Source organism: Phyllobates terribilis, unplaced genomic scaffold (genome assembly GCF_046119375.1).
Source record: "Phyllobates terribilis strain yellow unplaced genomic scaffold, ASM4611937v1 Scaffold_4__5_contigs__length_816908805, whole genome shotgun sequence".
NCBI lineage: Eukaryota > Metazoa > Chordata > Amphibia > Anura > Dendrobatidae > Phyllobates > Phyllobates terribilis.
This window is the reverse complement of record NW_027362764.1, coordinates 537,196,395-537,223,687: the sequence shown is the minus strand read 5'-3', so window position 1 is coordinate 537,223,687 and position 27,293 is coordinate 537,196,395. Positions and strand designations below refer to the sequence as shown.

At 42.5% G+C, this 27,293-nt stretch overlaps 1 protein-coding gene across 1 annotated transcript in view; it reads right to left on the bottom strand.

Moving 5' to 3' along the window:
* Window positions 1-27,293, bottom strand: part of FBXO15 (F-box protein 15) — a 106,905-nt gene that overhangs the window by 54,804 nt on the left and 24,808 nt on the right. The window contains exons 3-5 of the mRNA XM_073676699.1: window positions 3,390-3,494; window positions 2,409-2,513; window positions 689-934 (exon numbers count right to left, since the gene is read on the bottom strand). Of these exons, the coding sequence (XP_073532800.1) occupies window positions 689-934; window positions 2,409-2,513; window positions 3,390-3,494 (456 nt within the window). The remainder of the gene's footprint in view (window positions 1-688; window positions 935-2,408; window positions 2,514-3,389; window positions 3,495-27,293) is intronic.

Sequence of the window (27,293 nt, the reverse complement as noted above, 5' to 3'; positions counted from 1 at the left end):
CAATAGGTGGCACTAGAGTTCTAGTTTTCTTCTCTGAAGAGACAATTTGTATTTTTTTATTCAATAAAATTTTGCATATCAATGAAGCGGAACATCTCTTTTTCTGTATGCACAAGCGGTCCCTTGAGTTCCATGCTTCAGGACCCTGGGAGCGTGGGTGAGCTGGTTTATTCTTCTCTTTGTACAGTATTCACACTGCAAATTTTTCAGATGTAAATTTTCAAGAAAACCCAGAGTGTCTCTGTCCTTTGAATCTCCCCTAAGGCCATGTTCACACGTTCAGTATGTTACATCAGTATTTGTAAGCCAAAACCAGGAGTGGGTGAAAAATACAGGAGTGGTGACGTGTTTCTATTTTACTTTTCCTCTGATTGGTCAGTATTTCACATCAGTATTTGAAATCCAAAACCAGGAGTGGAACAAATACTGAACGTGTGAACGTGTCCTAATGGTTTTCCCTGAACAGCGATACCAGCCACTTGCTGGGCACTTGTCTCAAGTGCCCTTCCCTGCACCATGGTCCGCTGTTCTTGTCATCAATGGGGGCACCAGAGGTACTCTCGTCTCAGTTTATAAGGTCTACCCTACTGTACATTCTTGAGGGACAAAAATCAGGCTATTCCTGACCCAGTGAAAAGCAGATTATAATATTACTAGTACAGTCATCACAAATGCTGAAGCTACTTACTTTACTGCCTTTTCCATATTAACGGGTTTGTCTCTAGAAGTGTTACGCTTCACAGATTTTATTATCTGAGTGATTTTCTTCTCTCTGGTCATTGTCAATTCCTGAACATAGGCCTTCTTCCAGTAACCAGGATCTACATCTGAAAGGGTAGCTCCGCTTAACTTCTTCTCCAGCGGGTTCATAGAGTCACATTTCCAACACTGATTAACGTTCAGACGTGAAAGGTAAATTTTATACCATGTTACGCTGAGAACAATGAAAGGGTTCAGTCAAAATATAGCACAGCTACTAGTATGCAAGTATAGTTTCTTATTAAACTCTTAGGTCCTGTTCACATCACTGCCGGGTACAGCTCCCTATATATACACAGTAAATTGTAGTGGAGTCTAAGGAGTTGCCCAATACTGGACAATCCTCTTAAGAATGGTGCAGAATGTGCTGTATTAAATAAAAAAATATATACTTACCTCCCAAACCGGCACGGCTCCTCCACTCTGAGCCCTGTGTTCCCTGGTGATCTCATGTTGATGGGCTGCAGCGGTCATACGGCATAATCACAAGATCACCAAGGGACACACAGCTCAGAGCACAGGAATGGTGCCGGTCCAGAAAATACTTTATGCAGCAACTTGGGAACATGGTCCAGTAGAAGAAAACTCTTTAAGTCCATTGAGTTCAACAGGATGGGGAGGGGCCTAAATTCACAACATATCCCAATGGATTTTGCTGTGGATTACTCCTAAATACACAGCAAAGTCTACAAGGCTTGATTACAAAAACCCACCCTAAACTCTGCTTTCCCGGCCACTACACAGCCAGCTTCCAGTGATGACATGTTGTCACAAGTGCCCACTACAACCATTCACTGGCTGCAGAGCTTACAAGTGATGACACGTCATCGCTGGAGGCTATGTGTATAGAGCTCGATGGTGGGGAAGTCTAACATTACCATGGGAGTAACAGGGGAGGCGAATATTGAGGTTTTTTTTTTTTTTTTTTTATACTTTTCACGATCAGCTTTTTCCTGCAGGGAACAAAAATTTGCAAAAATCTGGCATGGATTTGTGTAGCAAATCCGCTGTGAGTGAAGCTACCCTATTAGCAATGATGGATCAGAAAGAAGGCCCAAAATACAATGCTAAAGGAGTTGTCCAGGTTTGGGGTTCAAGTCTGCAGTCACTGTATGTGACTGCAGACTTGAGAATCCTGACAGCGTGCGCACTGTGCACTGTCAGGATTCACAAGTGTTGAGATAGTGGGGCTTGCCTGACCGCAAGTGTGCAATTTGCATACAGGCATTCATGCGCCGACTGGTCATGCACTAGATGTGTCTGGCCTCGCTCAATTCACTTGTATGAGAGATGCCAGATACGTCTAGTCGGAATGTGACCTGAAGTATGATAATCGCATACTTGTGGTCATGTGACCTCCTGCTCCCGATGCTGGCACTGGCGAACCTGACAGCGTGTAGTGTGTGCGCTGTCAGGATTCACAAATCTGCTGTCACACAGAGTGACTGCAGACTTGGACCCCAAGCCTCGACAAAGTATACTTCTTTCTTTGAATTCTTCATCTGATTTTCTGAAAATCCACATTATATATCACTTTAATGCCAGCAACAATTCCAGAAAGAAAGAATGTCTGACTCATTAAACACCTAAAATAAACTTCACCTTGAAGAAACATAAATTTGCCAGAGCTGCTGCACTCACACACTTACTTGTCCTTGGATAGTTCATAGAACCTCTTACTGACACTACCAAGCATCATCAGAGATATCGGGTCTAAATATGAGCATATCTTCAGAAGGATCTCAGATGGTACACTGCAAAACCCAAGGATAGCAATTTACTGTACTGTTGCAAAAAAATAAAAACCAAACAAGTGCTCTTATTACCAGTCAGCCTCCCCAATATACTCACTCTCAGGAATGGTCCTTTCACTACGCAGCCCTGCGAGCTAGAATAGAAATCATTTTTTTTCTTCTTGGAGGAAATACTAGGCTACAAGCCATCATTCCCTGGGTAAGCAACCACTATGTATAATGTCATATTGCCTACTGAAGTTAGGAGGCAGTTCTAGACATTTTGTGCTTTGGATAATAGAGATGAGTCCCAAGTGGAGAAGGGACATCCATCACTGTTACGTGCACCAATCCAGAAACCCATTCGATCGGAGAATCCGGCATATCTCAGGTTAGTTACAACTTCTTGGACTTTGGTGAATGTTACTTGGGAAGAGAAAAGTGATACTGGAGTTCACTTCATCATCTGAAATGTTATAGTATTATTACCGACTAAAAAGGCTTAACTACTTTTTTGCAATCAATTAATAAAAATAAAATATAGAAATACAAAATATCCACAATAACCATGTAATGAAATCTGTCCCTTTAAAAAGGTGAAATAATCAAATAACTAATAGATTTGCATGCAAGAAAGGCACCACATGAGCCATTTACAAATCAAAAGTCACATTCTGTTAAACCAGCGCATTGCTTAGGCTTGAAAAGCATATCAGAGAGGAGCCGATTCCAAGCGGTGCGTTCACTCATGACTCACAAAATGGTTTGCGGAATTTAATTCATCTCAGATTTGATGCTGCGTCTACTCTTGGGCTACGTTGCAAATAATGATCATAGCCATGCCTGATGACTGCACGCCTGACAAACAGTATTATCATAGATTGTCACATACTGTACCTCTGTATGTATGAGGCTTTACTGGGGCAGGCCGTCTTGAGTAAGTTCTTCGTGGGTTTTCTTACAAATGAAGCTTTTTTTTCTGGGGCTGCCATTGAAAATGTGCTATAATATAGAAAACATATCAGAAGTTATGTCCTGACACAAGAATTAGAATAAGGCTCTACAGAGTGTCCATTGGCTCGCGTGCCCCTCATTCAGTGGTGGTGCTCGGAATAATGCAGCGGGTCAATTCCGTTGGTGAACTATGTAGGGAGAAGGTTGTTACAGTACCTATAGTACAGTAATAATTCACCTTATAAATGTTCCTTCCTTGAACAATGTAAGCTTTGGCCAGACACTGCGGTTGGGTTGCATTTTACCTTTTTTTTTATGCAGAATGGCATCTAGCACAGGTGAAGGTCACTGGTGCACAATTTTCGCATCTTGGTTACCAGCCCAACAGCCATGTATGAATAAATGCCAATATTTAGATTTAGTAGTAGTAAAAAGAAAAAAGCAAATTTTCACCCAATTCGAGTTTTATTTATACCCAATTTGATTTCCGACTGCATATCGTATGAATGCATTGTGAGACTTGCCAGATTAATTAATTGACTATTGATTTTGAACCTTGTGATCCAGATGCTAGTGGGCTGACATAGGGGGCGCTCTCCCTTGCGCAAACTCCTCATGTACTGCTGGCACTATTGACAAAGTGATATGAAGGGCTATACCGCTCCATACTGCTGGGATCGGTCAGAACATTGATACCAGCAGTTATAGCAGAAGGACAGCTGAGGACGGCTGTGTGCACGGGTGCAGAAGGGCGGCTGTGTGCACGGGTGCAGAAGGGCGGCTGTGTGCACCGGTGCAGAAGGGCGGCTGTGTGCACCGGTGCAGAAGGGCGGCTGTGTGCACCGGTGCAGAAGGGCGGCTGTGTGCACCGGTGCAGAAGGGCGGCTGTGTGCACCGGTGCAGAAGGGCGGCTGTGTGCACCGGTGCAGAAGGGAGGCTGTGTGCACCGGTGCAGAAGGGCGGCTGTGTACACCGGTGCAGAAGGACGGCTGTGTACACCAGTGCAGAAGGACGGCTGTGTACACCAGTGCAGAAGGACGGCTGTGAACACCAGTGCAGAAGGACGGCTGTGAACACCAGTGCAGAAGGACGGCTGTGAACACCAGTGCAGAAGCTGCACCATCATGGAGCACAAAGTGAAAGGTGTTCTTGATGGATATGTACATCAAATAGTGTTAAGGGGTGTTAAGGAGCTGGAGCGACTGCCCAGAAACATGGCTGTTTTCTTAGAAAAACAGTACCCCATCTGTCCACAAGTTGCATGTGCAATTGCAGATCACAACAGATCTCAGCTGCAATACAAGACACTACCTGTGGACAGGTGCGGCACTGTTTCTGGAAGGGAGCAATCAAGTTTTTACAATCCTGGATAACAACACGGCGGCTGTGTGCACCGGTGCAGAAGGGCGGCTGTGTGCACCGGTGCAGAAGGGCGGCTGTGTGCACCGGTGCAGAAGGACGGCTGTGTGCACCGGTGCAGAAGGACGGCTGTGTGCACCGGTGCAGAAGGACGGCTGTGTATACCGGTGCAGAAGGACGGCTGTGTACACCGGTGCAGAAGGACGGCTGTGTACACCAGTGCAGAAGGACGGCTGTGTACACCAGTGCAGAAGGACGGCTGTGTACACCAGTGCAGAAGGACGGCTGTGTACACCAGTGCAGAAGCTGCACCATCATGGAGCACAAAGTGAAAGGTGTTCTTGATGGATATGTACATCAAATAGTGTTAAGGGGTGTTAAGGAGCTGGAGCGACTGCCCAGAAACATGGCTGTTTTCTTAGAAAAACAGTACCCCATCTGTCCACAAGTTGCATGTGCAATTGCAGATCACAACAGATCTCAGCTGCAATACAAGACACTACCTGTGGACAGGTGCGGCACTGTTTCTGGAAGGGAGCAATCAAGTTTTTACAATCCTGGATAACAACACCTTTAAATCCAGCCATTCCAATGCCAATCACAGCAACATCCATTAAACTTTAAGTGCAAAACCTCCGGCACAGGCTAAAATGTTCTAGTGATTGATGGTCACGGCTACAGGACAGAAGCACAGTAAGTGAAACGTATGGCAAGAAATAAGATCGGAAGTGTTAAGAGACGTTTCTGCACTGGCAGCAATTTACATCCATTATTAGCATTTCCTATGTTGAGCGATAGGAAGAGACAACATTTGGCAGCATTGGTCTTAAAGACGTCATATACAGTACAGACCAAAAGTTTGGACACACCTTCTCATTTAAAGATTTTTCTGTATTTTCATGACTTTGAAAATTGTACATTCACACTCAAGGCATCACAACTATGAATTAACACATGTAGAATTATATACTTAACAAAAAAGTGTGAAACAACTGAAAATATGTCTTATATTCTAGGTTCTTCAAAGTAGCCACCTTTTGCTTTGATGACTGCCTTGCACACTCTTGGTGAGCTTCAAGAGGTAGTCACCGGAAATGGTCTTCCAACAATCTTGAAGGAGTTCCCAGAGATGCTTAGCACTTGTTGGCCCTTTTGCCTTCACTCTGCGGTCCAGCTCACCCCAAACCATCTCGATTGGGTTCAGGTCTGGTGATTGTGGAGGCCAGGACATCTAGTGTAGCACCCCATCACTCTCCCTCTTGGTCAGATAGCCCTTACACAGCCTGGAGGTGTGTTTGGGGTCATTGTCCTGTTGAAAAATAAATGATGGTCCAACTAAACGCAAACCGGATGGAATAGCATGCCGCTGTAAGATGCTGTGGTAGCTATGCTGGTTCAGTATGCCTTCAATTTTGAATAAATCCCCAACAGTGTCACCAGCAAAGCACCCCCACACCATCACACCTCCTCCTCCATGCTTCACGGTGGGAACCAGGCATGTAGAGTCCATCCGTTCACCTTTTCTGCGTTGCACAAAGACACAGCGGTTGGAACCAAAGATCTCAAATTTGGACACATCAGACAAAAGCACAGATTTCCACTGGTCTAATGTCTATTCCTTGTGTTCTTTAGCCCAAACAAGTCTCTTCTGCTTGTTGCCTGTCCTTAGCAGTGGTTTCCTAGCAGCTATTTTACCATGAAGGCCTGCTGCACAAAGTCTCCTCTTAACAGTTGTTGTAGAGATGTGTTTGCTGCTAGAACTCTGTGTGGCATTGACCTGGTCTCTAATCTGAGCTGCTGTTAACCTGCGATTTCTGAGGCTGGTGACTCGGATAAAGTTATCCTCAGAAGCAGAGGTGACTCTTGGTCTTCCTTTCCTGGGGCGGTCCTCATGTGAGCCAGTTTCTTTGTAGCGCTTGATGGTTTTTGCAACTGCACTTGGGGACACTTTCAAAGTTTTCCCAATTTTTCGGACTGACTGACCTTTATTTCATAAGGTAAAGATGGCCACTCGTTTTAGTTAGCTGCTTTTTTCTTGCCATAATACAAATTCTAAGTTAACAGTCTATTCAGTAGGACTATCATTTGCTTATCCACCAGACTTCTGCACAACACAACTGATGGTCCCAACCCCATTTATAAGGCAAGAAATCCCACTTATTAAACCTGACAGGGCACACCTGTGAAGTGAAAACCATTTCCGGTGACTACCTCTTGAAGCTCATCAAGAGAATGCCAAGAGTGTGCAAAGCAGTGATCAAAGCAAAAGGTGGCTACTTTGAAGAACCTAGAATATAAGACATATTTTCAGTTGTTTCACAGTTTTTTGTTAAGTTTATAATTCCACATGTGTTAATTCATAGTTTTGATGCCTTCAGTGTGAATGTACAATTTTCATAGTCATGAAAATACAGAAAAATCTTTAAATGAGAAGGTGTGTCCAAACTTTTGGTCTGTACTGTACATACACACCATGTATACACAATAACAATCATAGTGTACCTTACACATACACATACTTAAGGTTCTGATTTGTACAGAGAAAGAATATATACGTGAACCATGGGAGGAACGTCATTGTTCTCACAAATCTACAAATAAGACACTGCCATCATGTCTGAGCCTAACAATGCAGGAGAACACCATATGTTAGTGACTACGGCGGAGAAGGCAATTAGATTAACCTTTCTACCTCCGTCTCCCAGGAAGAATAAAGACAGAGCAGAAGGGCAGAGAAAAGGATCGTATTCCACTGTAAAAGCCATTCATTCTGTCTGCTCTGTACTAGACAAATAGTGCCATGAAGGGATCGAACGACGTGACCTAAAGAAATAAAAAAGCAGTACGTAAAGTGCAATGGAAGCAATTACTCTGTCAGAGACGATATGGCAACCAGCCATAACATTAAAACCACCAGCCTAATATTGTGTACGTCCTCAATGTGTCACTAAGCAGCTCAGACCCATCAGGTTTGAATTTAACCAGTCCTATGATATGCTGGAGTACACAACAGCTGAGCAGACAGTAGATGGCGCTGTGAAAACTATAACAGCTTAGTCATGTTCCTCCTACACAGTATTGTCTGACCTCATGGTAACAGCTTAGTCATGTTCCTCCTACACCGTATTGTCTGACCTCTAATGGTAACAGCTTAGTCATGTTCCTCCTACACAGTATTGTCTGACCTCTCATGGTAACAACTTAGTCATGTTCCTCTCACGCAGTATTGTCTGACCTCATGGTAACAGCTTAGTCATGTTCCTCCTACACCATATTGTCTGACCTCATGGTAACAGCTTAGTCATGTTCCTCCTACACCGTATTGTCTGACCTCTCATGGTAACAGCTTAGTCATGTTCCTCCTACACCGTATTGTCTGACCTCATGGTAACAGCTTAGTCATGTTCCTCCTACACCGTATTGTCTGACCTCTCATGGTAACAGCTTAGTCATGTTCCTCCTACACCGTATTGTCTGACCTCTCATGGTAACAGCTTAGTCATGTTCCTCCTACACCGTATTGTCTGACCTCTCATGGTAACAGCTTAGTCATGTTCCTCCTACACCGTATTGTCTGACCTCTCAACGTAACAGCTTAGTCATGTTCCTCCTACACCGTATTGTCTGACCTCATGGTAACAGCTTAGTCATGTTCCTCCTACACCGTATTGTCTGACCTCATGGTAACAGCTTAGCCATGTTCCTCTCTACACCGTATTGTCTGACCTCATGGTAACAGCTTAGTCATGTTCCTCTCTACACTGTATTGTCTGACCTCATGGTAACAGCTTAGCCATGTTCCTCTCTACACTGTATTGTCTGACCTCATGGTAACAGCTTAGTCATGTTCCTCTCTACACTGTGTTGTCTGACCTCATGGTAACAGCTTAGCCATGTTCCTCTCTACACTGTATTGTCTGACCTCATGGTAACAGCTTAGTCATGTTCCTCCTACACCGTATTGTCTGACCTCTCATGGTAACAGCTTAGCCATGTTCCTCCTACACTGTATTGTCTGACCTCATGGTAACAGCTTAGTCATGTTCCTCCTACACTGTATTGTCTGACCTCATGGTAACAGCTTAGTCATGTTCCTCTCTACACTGTATTGTCTGACCTCATGGTAACAGCTTAGTCATGTTCCTCCCACACCGTATTGTCGGACCTCTCATGGTAACAGCTTAGTCATGTTCCTCCTACACCGTATTGTCTGACCTCTCATGGTAACAGCTTAGTCATGTTCCTCCTACACCGTATTGTCTGACCTCTCATGGTAACAGCTTAGTCATGTTCCTCCTACACCGTATTGTCTGACCTCTCATGGTAACAGCTTAGTCATGTTCCTCCTACACCGTATTGTCTGACCTCTCATGGTAACAGCTTAGCCATGTTCCTCCTACACCGTATTGTCTGACCTCTCATGGTAACAGCTTAGCCATGTTCCTCTCTACACTGTATTGTCTGACCTCTCATGGTAACAGCTTAGTCATGTTCCTCTCTACACTGTATTGTCTGACCTCATGGTAACAGCTTAGTCATGTTCCTCTCTACACTGTATTGTCTGACCTCATGGTAACAGCTTAGTCATGTTCCTCTCTACACTGTATTGTCTGACCTCTCATGGTAACAACTTAGTCATGTTCCTCCTACACTGTATTGTCTGACCTCATGGTAACAGCTTAGTCATGTTCCTCTCTACACTGTATTGTCTGACCTCTCATGGTAACAGCTTAGCCATGTTCCTCTCTACACCGTATTGTCTGACCTCTCATGGTAACAGCTTAGTCATGTTCCTTCTACACAGTATTGTCTGACCTCATGGTACCAGCTTAGTCATGTTCCTCCTACACTGTATTGTCTGACCTCATGGTAACAGCTTAGTCATGTTCCTCCTAAACAGTATTGTCTGACCTCATGGTAACAGCTTAGCCATGTTCCTCTCTACATCGTATTGTCTGACCTCTCATGGTAACAGCTTAGTCATGTTTCTCCTACACCGTATTGTCTGACCTCATGGTAACAGCTTAGTCATGTTCCTCCTACACCGTACTGTCTGACCTCATGGTAACAGCTTAGTCATGTTCCTCCTACACCGTATTGTCTGACCTCATGGTAACAGCTTAGTCATGTTCCTCCTACACCGTATTGTCTGACCTCATGGTAACAGCTTAGTCATGTTCCTCCTACACAGTATTGTCTGACCTCTCATGGTAACAGCTTAGTCATGTTCCTCTCTACACTGTATTGTCTGACCTCATGGTAACAGTTTAGTCATGTTCCTCCTACACCGTATTGTCTGACCTCATGGTAACAGCTTAGTCATGTTCCTCTCTACACTGTATTGTCTGACCTCATGGTAACAGCTTAGTCATGTTCCTCTCTACACTGTATTGTCTGACCTCATGGTAACAGCTTAGTCATGTTCCTCCTACACAGTATTGTCTGACCTCATGGTAACAGCTTAGCCATGTTCCTCTCTACACTGTATTGTCTGACCTCTCATGGTAACAACTTAGTCATGTTCCTCCTACACTGTATTGTCTGACCTCATGGTAACAGCTTAGTCATGTTCCTCTCTACACTGTATTGTCTGACCTCTCATGGTAACAGCTTAGCCATGTTCCTCTCTACACCGTATTGTTTGACCTCTCATGGTAACAGCTTAGTCATGTTCCTCCTACACCGTATTGTCTGACCTCTCATGGTAACAGCTTAGTCATGTTCCTCTCTACACTGTATTGTCTGACCTCTCATGGTAACAACTTAGTCATGTTCCTCCTACACCGTATTGTCTGACCTCTCATGGTAACAGCTTAGTCATGTTCCTCCTACACAGTATTGTCTGACCTCATGGTAACAGCTTAGTCATGTTCCTCTCTACACTGTGTTGTCTGACCTCATGGTAACAGCTTAGCCATGTTCCTCTCTACACAGTATTGTCTGACCTCATGGTAACAGCTTAGTCATGTTCTTACTACACAGTATTGTCTGACCTCATGGTAACAGCTTAGTCATGTTCCTCTCTACACTGTATTGTCTGACCTCATGGTAACAGCTTAGTCATGTTCCTCCTACACCGTATTGTCTGACCTCATGGTAACAGCTTAGTCATGTTCCTCTCTACACTGTATTGTCTGACCTCATGGTAACAGCTTAGCCATGTTCCTCTCTACACTGTATTGTCTGACCTCATGGTAACAGCTTAGTCATGTTCCTCCTACACCGTATTGTCTGACCTCTCATGGTAACAGCTTAGCCATGTTCCTCCTACACTGTATTGTCTGACCTCATGGTAACAGCTTAGTCATGTTCCTCTCTACACTGTATTGTCTGACCTCATGGTAACAGCTTAGTCATGTTCCTCCCACACCGTATTGTCTGACCTCTCATGGTAACAGCTTAGCCATGTTCCTCCTACACCGTATTGTCTGACCTCTCATGGTAACAGCTTAGCCATGTTCCTCTCTACACTGTATTGTCTGACCTCTCATGGTAACAGCTTAGTCATGTTCCTCTCTACACTGTATTGTCTGACCTCTCATGGTAACAACTTAGTCATGTTCCTCCTACACTGTATTGTCTGACCTCTCATGGTAACAACTTAGTCATGTTCCTCTCTACACTGTATTGTCTGACCTCTCATAGTAACAGCTTAGTCATGTTCCTCCTACACAGTATTGTCTGACCTCTCATGGTAACAGCTTAGCCATGTTCCTCTCTACACCGTATTGTCTGACCTCATGGTAACAGCTTAGTCATGTTCCTCCTACACCGTATTGTCTGACCTCATGGTAACAGCTTAGTCATGTTCCTCTCTACACTGTATTGTCTGACCTCATGGTAACAGCTTAGTCATGTTCCTCCTACACCGTATTGTCTGACCTCATGGTAACAGCTTAGTCATGTTCCTCTCTACACTGTATTGTCTGACCTCATGGTAACAGCTTAGTCATGTTCCTCCTACACCGTATTGTCTGACCTCATGGTAACAGCTTAGTCATGTTCCTCTCTACACTGTATTGTCTGACCTCATGGTAACAGCTTAGTCATGTTCCTCCTACACAGTATTGTCTGACCTCATGGTAACAGCTTAGCCATGTTCCTCTCTACACTGTATTGTCTGACCTCTCATGGTAACAGCTTAGCCATGTTCCTCTCTACACCGTATTGTTTGACCTCTCATGGTAACAGCTTAGTCATGTTCCTCCTACACAGTATTGTCTGACCTCTCATGGTAACAACTTAGTCATGTTCCTCCTACACCGTATTGTCTGACCTCTCATGGTAACAGCTTAGTCATGTTCCTCTCTACACTGTATTGTCTGACCTCTCATGGTAACAACTTAGTCATGTTCCTCCTACACCGTATTGTCTGACCTCTCATGGTAACAGCTTAGTCATGTTCCTCCTACACAGTATTGTCTGACCTCATGGTAACAGCTTAGCCATGTTCCTCTCTACACAGTATTGTCTGACCTCTCATGGTAACAGCTTAGTCATGTTCCTCCTACACAGTATTGTCTGACCTCTCATGGTAACAGCTTAGTCATGTTCCTCCTACACCGTATTGTCTGACCTCTCATGGTAACAGCTTAGTCATGTTCCTCCTACACAGTATTGTCTGACCTCTCATGGTAACAGCTTAGCCATGTTCCTCCTACACTGTACACTGTGTGCAGAATTATTAGGCAAGTTGTATTTTAGAGGATTATTTTTATTTTTGATCAACAACTATGTTCTCAATCAACCCAAAAGACTCATAAATATCCAAGCTTAATATTTTTGGAAGTTGGAGTGGTTTTTTTTTAGATTTGGCTATCTTAGGAGGATATCTGTTTTTGCAGGTAACTATTACTGTGCAGAATTATTAGGCAACTTAATAAAAACCAAATATAATCCCATCTCACTTGTTTATTTTCACCAGGTAAACCAATATCAGTGCACACAATTTAGAAATAAACATTTCTGACATGTAAAAACAAAAACCAAAAAAATAGTGATCAATATAGCCACCTTTCTTAATGATGACACTCAACAGCCTTCCATCCATAGATTCTGTCAGTTGCTTGATCGGATTTCGATCAACATTGCGTGCAGCAACCACCACAGCCTCCCTCCCTGTAGATCTCACATTTTATGATGGACCACAGGTTCTCTATGGGGTTCAGATCAAGTGAACAAGGGGGTCATGTCATTATTTTTTCTTCTTTTAGACCTTTACTGGCCAGCCACGCTGTGGAGTAGTTGGATGCATGTGATGGAGTATTGTCCTGCATGAAAATCATGTTTTTCTTTAACGATACCGACTTCTTCCTGTACCATTGCTTGAAGAAGTGGTCTTCCAGAAACTGGCAGTAGGTCTGGGAGTTGAGTTTCACTTCATCCTCAACCCGAAAAGGTCCCACAAGTTCATCTTTGATGATACCAGCCCATACCAGTACCCCACCTCCACCTTCCTGGCGTCTGAGTCGGAGTGGAGCTCTCTGCCCTTTACTGATCCAGCCTCTGGCCCATCCATCTGGCCCATCAAGAGTCACTCTCATTTCATCAGTCCATAAAACCTTTGAAAAAAATCAGTCTTAAGATATTTCTTGGCCCATTCTTGATGTTTTATCTTATGTTTCTTGTTCAACGGTGGTCGTTTTTCAGCCTTCCTTACCTTGGCCATGTCCCTGAGTATCGCACATCTTGTGCTTTTTGATACTCCAGTAACATTGCAGCTCTGAAATATGACAAAACTGGTGGTGAATGGCATCTTGGCAGCTTCACGCTTGATTTTCCTCAATTCATTTGCAGTTATTTTGCGCCTTTTTTGGCCAACACGCTTCTTGCGACCCTGTTGGCTATTTGCCATGAAACGCTTGATTGTTCGGTGACCACGCTTCAAAAGTTTGGAAATTTCAAGACTGCTGCATCCCTCTGCAAGACATATCACAATTTTGGACCTTTCAGAGCTCGTCAAATTTCTCTTCTGACCCATTTTGCCAAAGGAAAGGAAGTTGCCTAATAATTAAGCACACCTTATATAGGGTGTTGATGTCATTAGTCAACACCCCTCTTCATTACAGAGATGCACATCACCAGATTTACTTAATTGGTAGTTAGATCTTAAGCCTATGCAGCTTGGAGTAGGACAACATGTATAAAAAGTATCAAAGTGATCAAAATACGCATTTGCCTAATAATTCTGCACGCGGTGTATTGTCTGACCTCTTATGGTAACAGCTTAGTCATGTTCCTCTCTACACTGTATTGTCTGACCTCTCATGGTAACAGCTTAGTCATGTTCCTCTCTACACTGTATTGTCTGACCTCATGGTAACAGCTTAGTCATGTTCCTCCTACACTGTATTGTCTGACCTCATGGTAACAGCTTAGTCATGTTCCTCTCTACACCGTATTGCCTGACCTCATGGTAACAGCTTAGTCATGTTCCTCTCTACACCGTATTGCCTGACCTCATGGTAACAGCTTAGTCATGTTCCTCCTACACTGTATTGTCTGACCTCATGGTAACAGCTTAGTCATGTTCCTCTCTACACCGTATTGTCTGACCTCATGGTAACAGCTTAGTCATGTTCCTCCTACACTGTATTGTCTGACCTCTCATGGTAACAGCTTAGTCATGTTCCTCCTACACTGTATTGTCTGACTTCATGGTAACAGCTTAGTCATGTTCCTCTCTACACCGTATTGTCTGACCTCATGGTAACAGCTTAGTCATGTTCCTCCTACACTGTATTGTCTGACCTCATGGTAACAGCTTAGTCATGTTCCTCCTACACTGTATTGTCTGACTTCATGGTAACAGCTTAGTCATGTTCCTCTCTACACCGTATTGTCTGACCTCATGGTAACAGCTTAGTCATGTTCCTCCACTGTATTGTCTGACCTCTCATGGTTTATTTTGTGTCTGTCTCTCCTGAAATCATCCATGTTGTAATGATATAGATAATGGTTGCTAGACCCAACATCTAAGTGCTGAGGAGTCTGCAACATGATGTTCTGGGTATGTGGCCCCATTACATTATCAACACATCCTATAAATCCAGTAAATTGAGGTGAGACCTACATGGGTCAGACTCCACATGGGGCACATCACACAGATGCGCAATTCGATTGAGATCTGAAGAATTTGAAGACCAAGTTAACACCTTAAAGTCTCTCATATTCCTCCAACCATTCTTTAAACAACTTTTTTTGCACTATGATGAGAGACATTATCCGGCAGAAAGAGACCACTGTATTTGGTTGGCAACAATGTTTGTGTCTTAAGTAGCAGTAATTAAGGGCTACAGGGCGAGTAGTGTTGAGCAACACACATTGAGACATCACATCTACTGATTTTCTATGGTGTTCCATTGTGACCTCCTACACCTGTGTCAGAGTTGCAAATGTGATGTTTTTTCTGTCGCTGGTTGCATATTACATGCAGGTCACTTGCCATAGACCTCAGTGCAAGTCATATGTGACCAAGACTTGCGTGAGACTAGGTCCTTTTTGTTTTTTAACACAAAAATCACAGCTCAAAAATAGCTGCAAGACAGAAAGCCGCAGATAAGTTTCACAGATGTTTTGGTCGCGTGACCTGTCAGAAAATTGCTGTCACACTAAACGAGTTGCTGTGTAGTCCGAGCATAGAGCTTACAAACTGTATAGAGAGAAATATAACGCCACAGTAAAAAAATTCTCATATATTTGTAATATCACTATTATAACAAATATTAGTGCCATTTTATAGTAATTTTCTGGAAAAGGGTTTTGAGTAGTAAACTTTATTACAACCAAAGGCTATAAAAATGACAATTGTCATAACTTAACTCCTGCCCATCAGACTCTTAGCCAGTCTTTGTTGAAATGGCCGACTCTGTGAGGTCACGTCGCTAGCACACAACTGCTGCAGCTAATCACTAAGCTCAGGGGTTTGGTGCCATCTACCTTGGCATAAACGCTGGGCACATCACAGCTACCTGAATGAAGACTGTCCAGACAGACAGCGCTAGAGTGGATGCAGGAGGTAAGTAATGGCTGGACATTATTTTCTAAAAGATCAAGCCTTTGATCATTAAAGGTTAAACCTGAAACACCTTTAATGGAAAACTATAAAGAGAGAAAAGACTCAGACTTCATGATGTTCTGCACATGGGAAGAATGCCTAATGCATATTCTGGCCAGCGCTCAGCACATTCACAACACAAACAGTCCTTCACGTGTAATAAAACTCAACTTCCACAGTTCAAAAGAGTTTCAAAATTCTGGTGCTGAATTCAGTTTCTTCGTCAACACACTGAAGCACGGCAAACGCAGCCTCATGCATCTTTCTAGGAGGAGAGCTCATTAGTGAGATCAGCGGAATAAAGTGCTAAAGTGCAATAATGTTGATTCATGGCTCCCCAGGTGAAGGCTCTCTCCCCTCCCTGGGAACCATGGAGTAACATTATAGACATCAGCTCTTTATTGGACTGCTCTGTCTAATTACCCTTCTTTCTGGCAAGATGCAAGATGCCATTTTCATTGCACTGGAGATCTTAATTAGGTTTGATTTGCAAATAAAATCCACAAACAGAAAGCCTTGTCAGGTGTTTTATCTTCTGGTGTTGTTACCCCTTTTGTTTGGATATATTAAGGCACATTTTCTTAATAAGCTTTGAGGTTGGTAATTAAAAAGTCTGTTAGCTACTTGTACCATTTAGATTAGCTACTGTAGGATAGATAAATGAACAGATGAACAATTGGTTAACGGAACTGAACTTGGAAGCCACTGATGCCATCCTCAATCACATACAAAGAGCAAACTCAGAGCAAAGATCTGTTTATACAGACCAACCGGCGGCACGGTACAACCGCCGATCAGTAAATGATTACTGATCACAGGTCCTTTAAAGCTATATTCATATGCTGCTTTTATTCTGCAACCAAAGCCTGATCTATTGGCAGTAAAAAAGCATGTTTTCCTGTTTTTTTTGCCGCTTTTCAGGAGCCCAAAGTTCAACTTTGCTTCCACCATACAAGCATGAACAATGCAAGGTGTTAGGGAACCAATGCAAGACATATTTGAAACCATAAAACATTTTTTGGAAACCAGGGCAAATTGATGAAAATATTTAATGGAAAAAGATTGTTATGTCTGAAAAAATCAGTGACTATTGTGAACAAAAAAGTTCATATGAGTTCATGAAAAAATACAAAATTGCAAATGTGAAAACAGCAGGAGGGGGTTAATTAGTCTAAAACAGTTTACTTAAGACATAGGCAGTGCATTTTGTAGGGCAGACACCATTTACTTTCACACATTGGTTAGGGCCATTGAGTATGTCAGGCGTTGTTCAATTCCACTTATTAGTCAGGCAATGTTTAGTTTTACACATTGGTCAGTCAATGTTTACTTTACACATCAGTAATTTAATTAAACTGTACTAATCCTATCTGCCATTCTCAGGTGATTACTCCCAAGACATTTTGGTTTAAACTTGAGAAAAATCACAAAAATAAATGGGTTTCACATCCTGGTGTACAAGCTTTTACCACTAAAACCGCAGCAAAAACTGATGACATTTTTTTTTTTTGCTGAGTTTTTGTTGCTTTTTTGCACTTCTCATTGCTTTCAATGGCTGAAAAATGCTGCAAAAACGCTAAAAGAGACGTTTTCCAATTCAGCAAGGAAAAAAAAACAACAAAGTGTGTGCATGAGATTTCTAAAATCTTATAGCTTTTGGTGGTACTGCAGCTTTTAATTTGAATAAAACACGCAACATGGGAACATAGTCTCACGACTCTGTTGTCGGGTATCCCGGTGCCAGGGAGCTCCTTCCCTGTCCCTAACGCTAGGGACGCCCTAGCTGGCCCTGTTCCCCAGATTACTTCTGAAGGTGAAGACGCCAGGGCCACGTACTTTTTCTGAGCTCCTCAATCCGCCCTCAGTCTGTTCCCTTCCCCCACCCAGGGAAGAGGGGAGTAGTAGTGTATGGCAGTACACCAACCAGACTAAGGCCATGGCCCCACTATCAGTATTTGGTCAGTATTTTTTCCACAGGAGTGGGAGCCAAAACCAGGAGTAGGTGATAAACGCAGAATTGGTGCACTTCTTTCTATTATGCCTTTTCTCTGAGTGTTCTTCACCTGGATTTGCCTCCCACTCCTAAGAAAAAATACTGACCGAATACTGATAGTGGGGCCGTGGCCTAACAAGGTAAAACAAACAAGGCTAAAGGAAAATACCAATCATACAAATATATGCAAATACCAATCATACAAATATATGCACATAAACAACAGAGGTTAACACCGGGGAGATGAGGATGGGGAAAAACCAAAATAGGAGGATTACACACAACCTAAACCACACAACAGTCTTAGCTTAAATCCTCCAAACGCCTTCTCAAACAAACAACACTCCACCACCCTCCTAGCACCATGCAGAATAAGCTAGCTCTGGTAATGTAAGCCAAAGCCTGGGATATATAGGAGCAGGGAGTGGCTAACACAGATCAGATGAGAGCCTTAATGTAGGTAAGCTTCCAGGAGCTCACAACTGAGCAGATTAACCCCTGCACTGCTGAAAGAAATCTGCACCATTTAATATGAAGGTGAAAGGCTTCTAGTGAGTGCAGGAGTGGGAGGAATCAGACACTGTGGTCTTCTGGCTCCTCTCTGTTGCGGTAAACCTGTGACACATGGCCTAAATGTCTTTATACATGCAGACCAAAATAAATAATGCACACTAAGCGATCTATACTAGATCGCTCAGTGCACAGAGGCTCACACAGGACGATGCCCTGACAAAAACGACGATCTTTTCTGGTACACAACACAAAAGATCATTTTACCAGATAAGCAAGCGTTTTCAGCTCTTGATAGGCTGCTGTTCTAAATCTTCCAGAATCACCAACTCTGCCATAAGCTACTTCAATAGCAGGTCTCTTAATTATGGCTCTCACTTTCCAGAACAGAGCGCTTGTTCAAATGCCCTGCTATCTTTATGCGTAAATCTAGTCATAGTGTGCAATCCAGAATAAACCACTGCTAGCTGAATGTGCTACAGAACTTCTGCTGAGCTTTATAGTTCACTAATATTAAAGTTCTGCTACTCACCAGACCGGCCACTCAAGGAGGGCTTGTCCTGCCAGAAACCAAGAAGTAAGGAGACTGCATGTTGTGAACGGGTCAAGAGATAACTTAGATTCCCTTTAAGGGATTATTCTCGTCAGCAGGATTTTGCTATATCATCTGAGAGTATCATAATATAGAGCACAAGATCATGATTGCAGAGATGTGTCACTTATTATACTGTGTGTTGTAGTGTCCATGCAAAACAGTGTTTTATCAGCAGGAAATTAACACTACAGGACTACAGCTCAGGTGACCAGCAGTCAGACTTATCTGTGTAACTCCGCCCCCACAACTGATTGGCAGCTTGCTCACAATGCCAGTACACAGGAAGCTGCCAGTCAGATTGTGTGGGATTGGTTATACCCAGAGCAGAAGACTTAGCTCTGCTGCATCTACATTACACAAAATCAGGTATTCTATGAAAACTACACCAAGCAGCCCAGTAGGTGAAACATTCCTGGAATCAGGCTTTCTTGCCCCATGTTATTCTGCTCTCAGAACATATAGCAAAAAACCTGCTGAGAGATCCCTTTAACTGAATTTGTTTAGTCACAGGTCCGCTTTAAAAAAGTGTGCCCTCTAGACTTTCTATGGCTCACAAAAATGAACTTTTTATCTCACTGCAAATAAATCAATTGGATATCACTGTCAGTAGGAATGGATTAAGTACCTTGATAACGGCGTTCAAAATCACTCCAGTCAAGCAATTTGCCAGCAATATTTTTAAGGAAAAACACACTAATATTTCAGAGCTCCTTACTTGACTGGATCAATGTTCTAGACATTTTAAGCAACTCACTAGGATTATTTTGTAATGAGATAAAAAAAAAATGTATATTCCTAGCCTAATGCATTCATATGGACAGTAACTTTCTGTAATGAGTGATAAAAAGTCTTGATGTGGCCCAAGACTAAATGTTCACAAAGAATTTTTCATGTGGAGTTTGGAGCAGGTCCTGATTCAAAATCCACATAAAAACAGCTTCAAATAAGATTCATATTGCTTTTTTAGAGTGGGAAAAGAAGAGTCATTCCAATTCTTGAGGCATTTCAGCCAGAAAAAAACTCTGAACATAACACTTGAAGGGGTTTCACATGAAGACCATAAGCCCTTATCTGTTCCCTTTGTGCCCACAGATATGCCCCATTTTCAGGGTTAGGCCTACCTGCCACAATATGGCAGCCAGCTACAATAAGGCTTTGTTCACATCCAGATCGGCTACACTGTCCGCATACACATCTGAGCAGTGCCGCAGCAACATATGCAACTAGGCTCTGATGCATCGACTTGCATTATATACAAAAAAAAAAACTACATCACATGGTATACAACCTTCCGCAACGTTCAATTGTATAGAAAAATTAAGCACAATTTTCAATACAGCTAAAAAGGGAAAAAGATAGTGGACTTAGAAAAAAAGCTGTGCTGAAAGAACACAAACATAGGACATTGAGTAAAGTACATTAGCAAAGACATAAATTTGTATCATAGTTTATTTTCCAACAGATATGACAAACAAGTAGACCCAATGTCATTGGTAACAAAATGCCAAAGTTAGTAAGGTTGAAGACAGAAGTTGCCGATTGCCTTATTTTAGGGGGAACAAAATCCATCTGGACTCCAAATATGGAAATGAGAACAAATCCCTGAATCAAGGACGTATCTCAGCCGTCTAGCACATCATTATAATATGTACGGTATAGCTTTCAAGAAAGGAATCCAATTGCAAAATTCTGTGCCACTAAAGTTTCCCCAAAATTTTTAGTCTAACGGTCCTTAATTGTAGATGAGATTCTTTACTATAAAACCATGTCTTTTTTTCCCCTACATGTAGTAAAAATCCAAAAACTCCTCAAGTTTTTAAAAGGGTCACCATAAAATTGCAGTCCAGTCTGCAGGCACCACATTACAGAGCAGGAGGAGCTGAGCGGATTGACATATAGCTTTGTAAGAAAAGATTCAGTATAACCTGGGTTTTAATCATTTAATACTCTGCTCTGAGATTTTCAGTCCAGTGGGCAGTCCCATCAGTGGGCAGTCCCATCAGGGGGCAGTCCCATCAGGGGGCAGTCCCATCAGGGGGCAGTCCCATCAGGGGGCAGTCCCATCAGTGAAGGACCACTTTCTTTGTATAAGTGAGCATACAGAGATAAACTGTTAGTCACTGTTATTACGGCCCAATGGTCCCATACCAGAAAGAGCAGAAGTTTAAATGGTTAAAAACAGAAGTTATACTGAATCTTTTCTTACAAAACTATATTATCAATCCGCTCAGACCCACCTGCTCTATAACATGATGCTTGCAGATTGGACGGCATTTTCATGGTGACTGGTTCCCTTTAAGCAACAGCTTATAACAGCCCAACATCCCCAACTGTAACCCTGACAATAGACTGTTGAAAGGGCAGTGTGGAAAATTAAAATCTGCATCCAATTAGAATAGGAGCTGATCTGCAGTACTCTGCATGAGCCGCTACACAATGAATGTAGCTGTATGATTCTGCTCAATACACAGCTTACATCCAGCTGCCAGAGGTAACTACAGACTATATGTTGACCCCAACGATCTTATGTTGATGCCATATCCTTTCAATAGGTCATCAGTATAGAAACAATGGACAACCTCTTTATGGGTAAGGCCACATGTTGAAGAATTTCTCCTCCGTGGATCTTGCAACAAATTCCGCATTAAAATCTGCACGTGTTCTTTGGATTGTTCTGCAAATTCATCCTTATGTGAATATCTTTTTTGCCTTTGTGTCCACATCCCCTTGTGCTCTTTATCACTTGTATCGTCCTATTTTACACTCATTAGGGAGTTTTTAAATTGGTTTCAAATAAACTTATTGTTTTTAAGTTTCAAACACTCCTGTTTCCTCCTTTAAATATACCGCAAGTATATTACTAGGGGCAGAGAACATGCATTAGTGATACCACTACTGAGGTGAAATAAAATTAAAACACTGCCTTACTCAATATGCTGCGGCGTTAACTAGAAGACAACACAGAATCTACTCCCAAGCCGCAGTACACATTCTCTTACGTGCCGTCATTCCGCAGGACTTACAGGCTCTGAACTTGTGTCACCGCTGCAAAAATGTAATATGAACAATTGAGTCTGGAGATCAAGACAAGATCAAGACGATTTCCAGGCTTCATCACTTGATGTACAAAGTTTATTGAATCACTGAGCTGGGGGATTTGATAGTGAAATTATGAATAATTCTTTAGATGCACTTGTAAAAGGTTTTCCACGCATACTCATCATACATCTTAAAGATAGCAGAGATAAGGTAGTACAAGCACAGCCTCCAGCATCCAGACATCATTAGCTTCCGAATGACAAACCGCAACCTTTACCGGATTAGGGTTTATTGAGTTAGGAAAAAAAACTTTTATATTGTCTGCTGTGAATTGTGGGCATAAGCGCAACTCCCTTAATAGCTGCAGAAAACCTACCAATCGTATAATGAACTATTTTTTACACTGTACATTAAAAATGCATGTGTTTTTTTTACATCTTGTCTGCACAAACTCAGCGTACCCGCAAGAGACATGTTGCAATTAGAAACACGCATCAGGGGTTAAAAAATAAATACATAAAGCATGGCTGGCATGAGATTTCTAGAGTTCCCATCCACTTTGCTGGAATGGGAAGACCCTTAGTTTTTTTGCAAAAATATGCAGCGTCAAAAACTCACCAAAAACATGAAGTTTCTGCAGTTTCTTGAAAGCTGCAACATATTGGGCATCATCCAGAATTAAGCCTGTAGCATGAACTGGAATCTGCACCTGGTTTTTATATTTTGTTGTTGCTCTTTTTGTTACATGTATAACTCAAATTTATTACATTATAAGCTGTAGTTGATTTTCCCTAAAAAATTTTCACCAAAAATCAGCGTAAGTTCTGCAAAATCTGAATTGACCTAAATATTACGGCTCACTTAGGATGGAAATAGCATTTTATTACTGAAATGAGTTATCCAGCTAGATAAACAGTTGCGTCCAGATTTCAGACTCAGTCTCCTCTGCTTCCCAATAGTTTTAACATAGAGGAGAGCACCCACCCACTCCCCTATTTACAGGTCACATACTTGGAGGGGGCTGGCTGACTGGCTCAGCTCATTAGATAAGCCAGTGCCTTTCTTATTCTCTGAATGAGCTGTGATAGTGAAAGGGATTGATCAGGTTAAAAAACCTGTGCCCACTGGCCAGCCTCTTTTTACACATAACAGACGCAGGAAGGTTGGAAGAAACTGTGGAAACCAATACACAAGAGCAGGTAACTCGACCCAAGAATGTGCTGAAATCTGGATCTATTTCCACTTAGTCCAGTAGATCTAGGTGAGGATGAACGGGTGGTAGGTCCTGCCATCTACTCTCCAACAAAAGCACTGGGTACGCAACAATGTCTGCTGTATAATAACTCACACCAACAGGACTCAAATTGCAAAATGTGATTTAGGCACCATTTGAGTTAAATAAGTTTATAGGTGCCCATTGGAGATTCGCAGGGTTCTGGTCCAGTGGCCACGTCAGTATTCGGTAGCCACTGGATGGACGTTTTCCGAACTGCCTCCTACTTGCCGACATCCCCAGAACCTCCTTGTAGGCCTGGTGTGAGGTCAATGTTATGGCATGGTGCGTTGCAGCAGGCCTATTAATCAGAAGAGATGCCGGGGATGCCAGCAGGTAGGAGGTAGTTTGCAGAGCTTCTATCTGGCGGCCATTAATACATGGCTGATGGATCAGGGTCCTGTGAACTGAATCACTCATCTGTTGCACCCATACATCTTAGATAACTGTGAGACAAATGCTTGTTCCAGTTATTTCTCCTGAATCCTTCATACACAAAAACATTTCAGTTTTCAATGGAGGGAGTAGAATAAGCCTCTATCAGTTAGCTCTGGTGGCAGCTCATCTCCCATGATGGTGTGCTTGAATGATCCTTCTGTCCCAAGTATCTGCCAGGTGAGAGTTGGGAGGCACACCTACACATTAAATAGTCAGCCGGTCCTCCTCAAAGTGGCAGGTTTGGCTGTTTATGGAACTCAGTGGTGACCCAGGCCAGCACAACATGCGGCCCACCGAAGGATGTTGTGCAGCCCGCAGAGAACAGGGAGACTCCGGTTTCCGTCGTCCTGTGTTCAGCTCTATTCGCGTCTTTTCAGGCGCGAATACAGTTAGACACTATGGTGCCGGGACAGGGGCAGAGAAGAGGAGCGCTCGTCAGCCACCGCCCCGACATGCAGCAATGTAATGAGGTTATCACGCTGTGACATTATCACGTTCCAGCTATTGCCAGCTGTGTGTATGGTACTATAATGGAGAGGAGCTGTGTGAGGGGTGGAATAAGATGGAGAATAGCTGTATGTGAGGGTGAATAAGATGGAGAATAGCTGTATGTGAGGGGAATAGGGCGGACAGGAGCTGTGTGTGAGGGAGAATAAGACAGAGGAACTGTGCGCAAGGGGAAATATGACGTAGAGTATCGTCTTACTAGGATGAGCAGACCCGTGGAAGTTGGGATTCAACCTAACTTTATTCCCAAGTTCGGTTCAAGTACGAGAACTGTTCCAGAACTTGAACCCCATAGAAATCAATGGGGTCCTGAACTTTGGAGCTGGAAAATTTCACTCTCACGAACTCCCGAACAGCAAAACGAACTTCCAGGAGAAGTCAGTGTTTGGAGTTCAGCATTGGACACTAGGTATCTGGTATGAACCCAAAATTTTACAGTTCGGGTTCGCTCATATCTACTACTTACCATTGTTAAGGACTTGCAGGTTTACGTGATATAAGTGTATATGGGGCTGACCTGAAACTTCAATGGATCACTGTACTAAGCTTGGTGATATATTCCTGTACTGATGGTGGTTGTGGCGCAGCTTTCATATACCTACGGTGGTTCTGGTGCGGCTTTCATGTATTGATCATGTAGCATTCCATAACATGCTTCATATTAAAACTGAAAAATCCGCAGTCATTAGTTTTGAGCTTATGAGGATTTGTTTGAGTTTCTGCTCCAAAAACTCAGTAAGTTAGCGTGTGTTCACACTGATTTTTTGTTTTAGCAGAAACTCTCCAAATCCTTCTCAAATAAACACCACCTAGTTCTGATGATGTATTAGTATTGACGGTGGTTCTGCTAATGTATTCATGTAAATCCCCCTTTAATTTTTTTTGCATCCCTTTGGATTGGTTCAATATGACTACGGCTACTCATAGCATGCACCTGTATGCAACAGTTTTCTGTTTGGAAGTGATGGTCAGTCTTTTGTTAGTCATACATAGGCTCACTCCACCCATCAGCCCGTTGCGGCTTTAATTACAGCATGATCCTACCTACCCATATAGAGCAGACTTCAGCCTAGGAGAGGAATTACATTAGGATAGGTTCCCAGCAAAAGGAGATTGTCTAGTCATTGGCTTCTGGGAAAGAACTGGTCAAATTATGTGCCAAGTATCTTAATTTTTTCCCTATTATCTAGAGCAGTAATGCAATTCAAATGTCATGTTTACATGCTATAGCGCTAGAGAGTGCTGCTTTATTTGTTAGTTCAATATGACAATGTGTCCCTTGGACCAAAAAATGTTGTGCACCCCTGGCGTGACCAGACATTATACCAAGACTGCTACATTTGTTGTGCAGCTGAAGATTTTTTGCCCATAAAAAGGGTAATCAAACGATCTCTCATCTATTCTTCCCTTCCCCAATGTCAGCAGCAGAGCTTCTTATACATCAGTGTGGTGTAATATATATTTTAATACACACACACTATAACATCAGTCCTGTATCCTGCATATTTATGGAAAGGAAATAGGGAATAAAGCCAGAACATTAATTAATCTTCATTATAGAATAATATCACAATAGCTGACTGCGCTATTGTTCCATAATGAAATCGCACTGTCAGCTCTTCTTCTCTTTCTTTTGCCCTCCGCTGTCAATGTCTATTTTTTTTTACCTTAGGAGTTTGAAGAAATGTTAAAATGCAGTTCCAGAAAGTTTCTCATCTATGTAATCTTGGGATTGAAGTTTAACAATTTTATGTTAAAGGGGATGTCTCCTCTTCATAAACAGGCACATTTGTAAAGTACTGTAAGAATAAAGAACTTTGAAATTTCCTACTTATTAAAACTCCCCTCTGTTCAAGAATGGAGGTACTTTTAGTCTTCTAGTTTTACAGCATGTTGTAAAGATTACCGACCACTTCTGCAGTCTCTCAGAGGTGAGGGGTTTCCTAGGCAAGCAGCATGCACTTGCAAGCTCTTTCCTATACTTGCATGAAGCTACCTGGAATAAACTTCATTGTCATTGCACTGCTTCGAGAGACTGAATCCAGTGATGTGTCACTTACTCAGCAGTTTGCTGTAATTTCAATACAATCCGTGTTTTATCAGCAAGAGATTATCACTGTAGGGCTAGGTCTCACATGCAGTCCAGTCAGTCAACTCTTCCCCCTACCGCTGACTGACAGCTTCTTGTGCACATTGTCACAAGTTACCAATCTGTAGTGTGTGTGCCCAGCATTCTGACCACTGCTACATCTTCAGCAGAGAAAATAGGGATTATATCCAAACTACACCAAGTAGTCCAGTAAATAAATGACTGGAACCATGCTTTCTTGCCTCTACCTTAAGCTGATCTCATATTACATAGCAAAAACCTGTCGACAGATTCCCTTTAAATAATCCGGACCGTCTGCCTTTAACCCCTTAAAGGGAATCGGTCACCAGGTTGTTGCTACCTCATCCAAAAGCATCATGACAGAATAGCATAGTGCTTTTTTTAATTACCCCACAAAGTTAATAAAGTTCTATATATCCCAAAATTATGTCATTAAAGAGAATCTGTAAGCGGGTTTTTTACCATGTAATCTGAGAGCATCACAATTTAGGGGATGATGGATGGATTCCAGTCATGAGTCACTTACTAGGCTGTGTGTTGCCTTTTCAATAAAATCAGTGTTTTATCAGCAGATTTTCATTAGAGGACTAGTAAACCTGCTGCCATGTAGTCCTACATATCTATGAGCTCTGTAAACCCTGTTCCCACCAATGATTGGCAGCTTTCTGCCTATGCACAGAACCCTGCCAATCAGTGGTGTAGGTGGGGTTATACAGAGCTCAACATTCAGAGAACAGCTAGATCTGCTGCAGAGAAAATGGTGATTTTATCAAAACTGCAGCAAGCATCTCTGTAAGTAATACATTGCTGGAGTAATGGCCTGGATATCAAGCTCTCAGATGGGCTAGCAAAACCTGATTCCCCCTGAAAGGTGTTTTCCCAGAAACAGTACATTTTAAATAATAAATCTTGGAATAATAAAGTTCCACAATTGGATGTGTTAAAAAAAAAATGTTCCTGTGCTGAG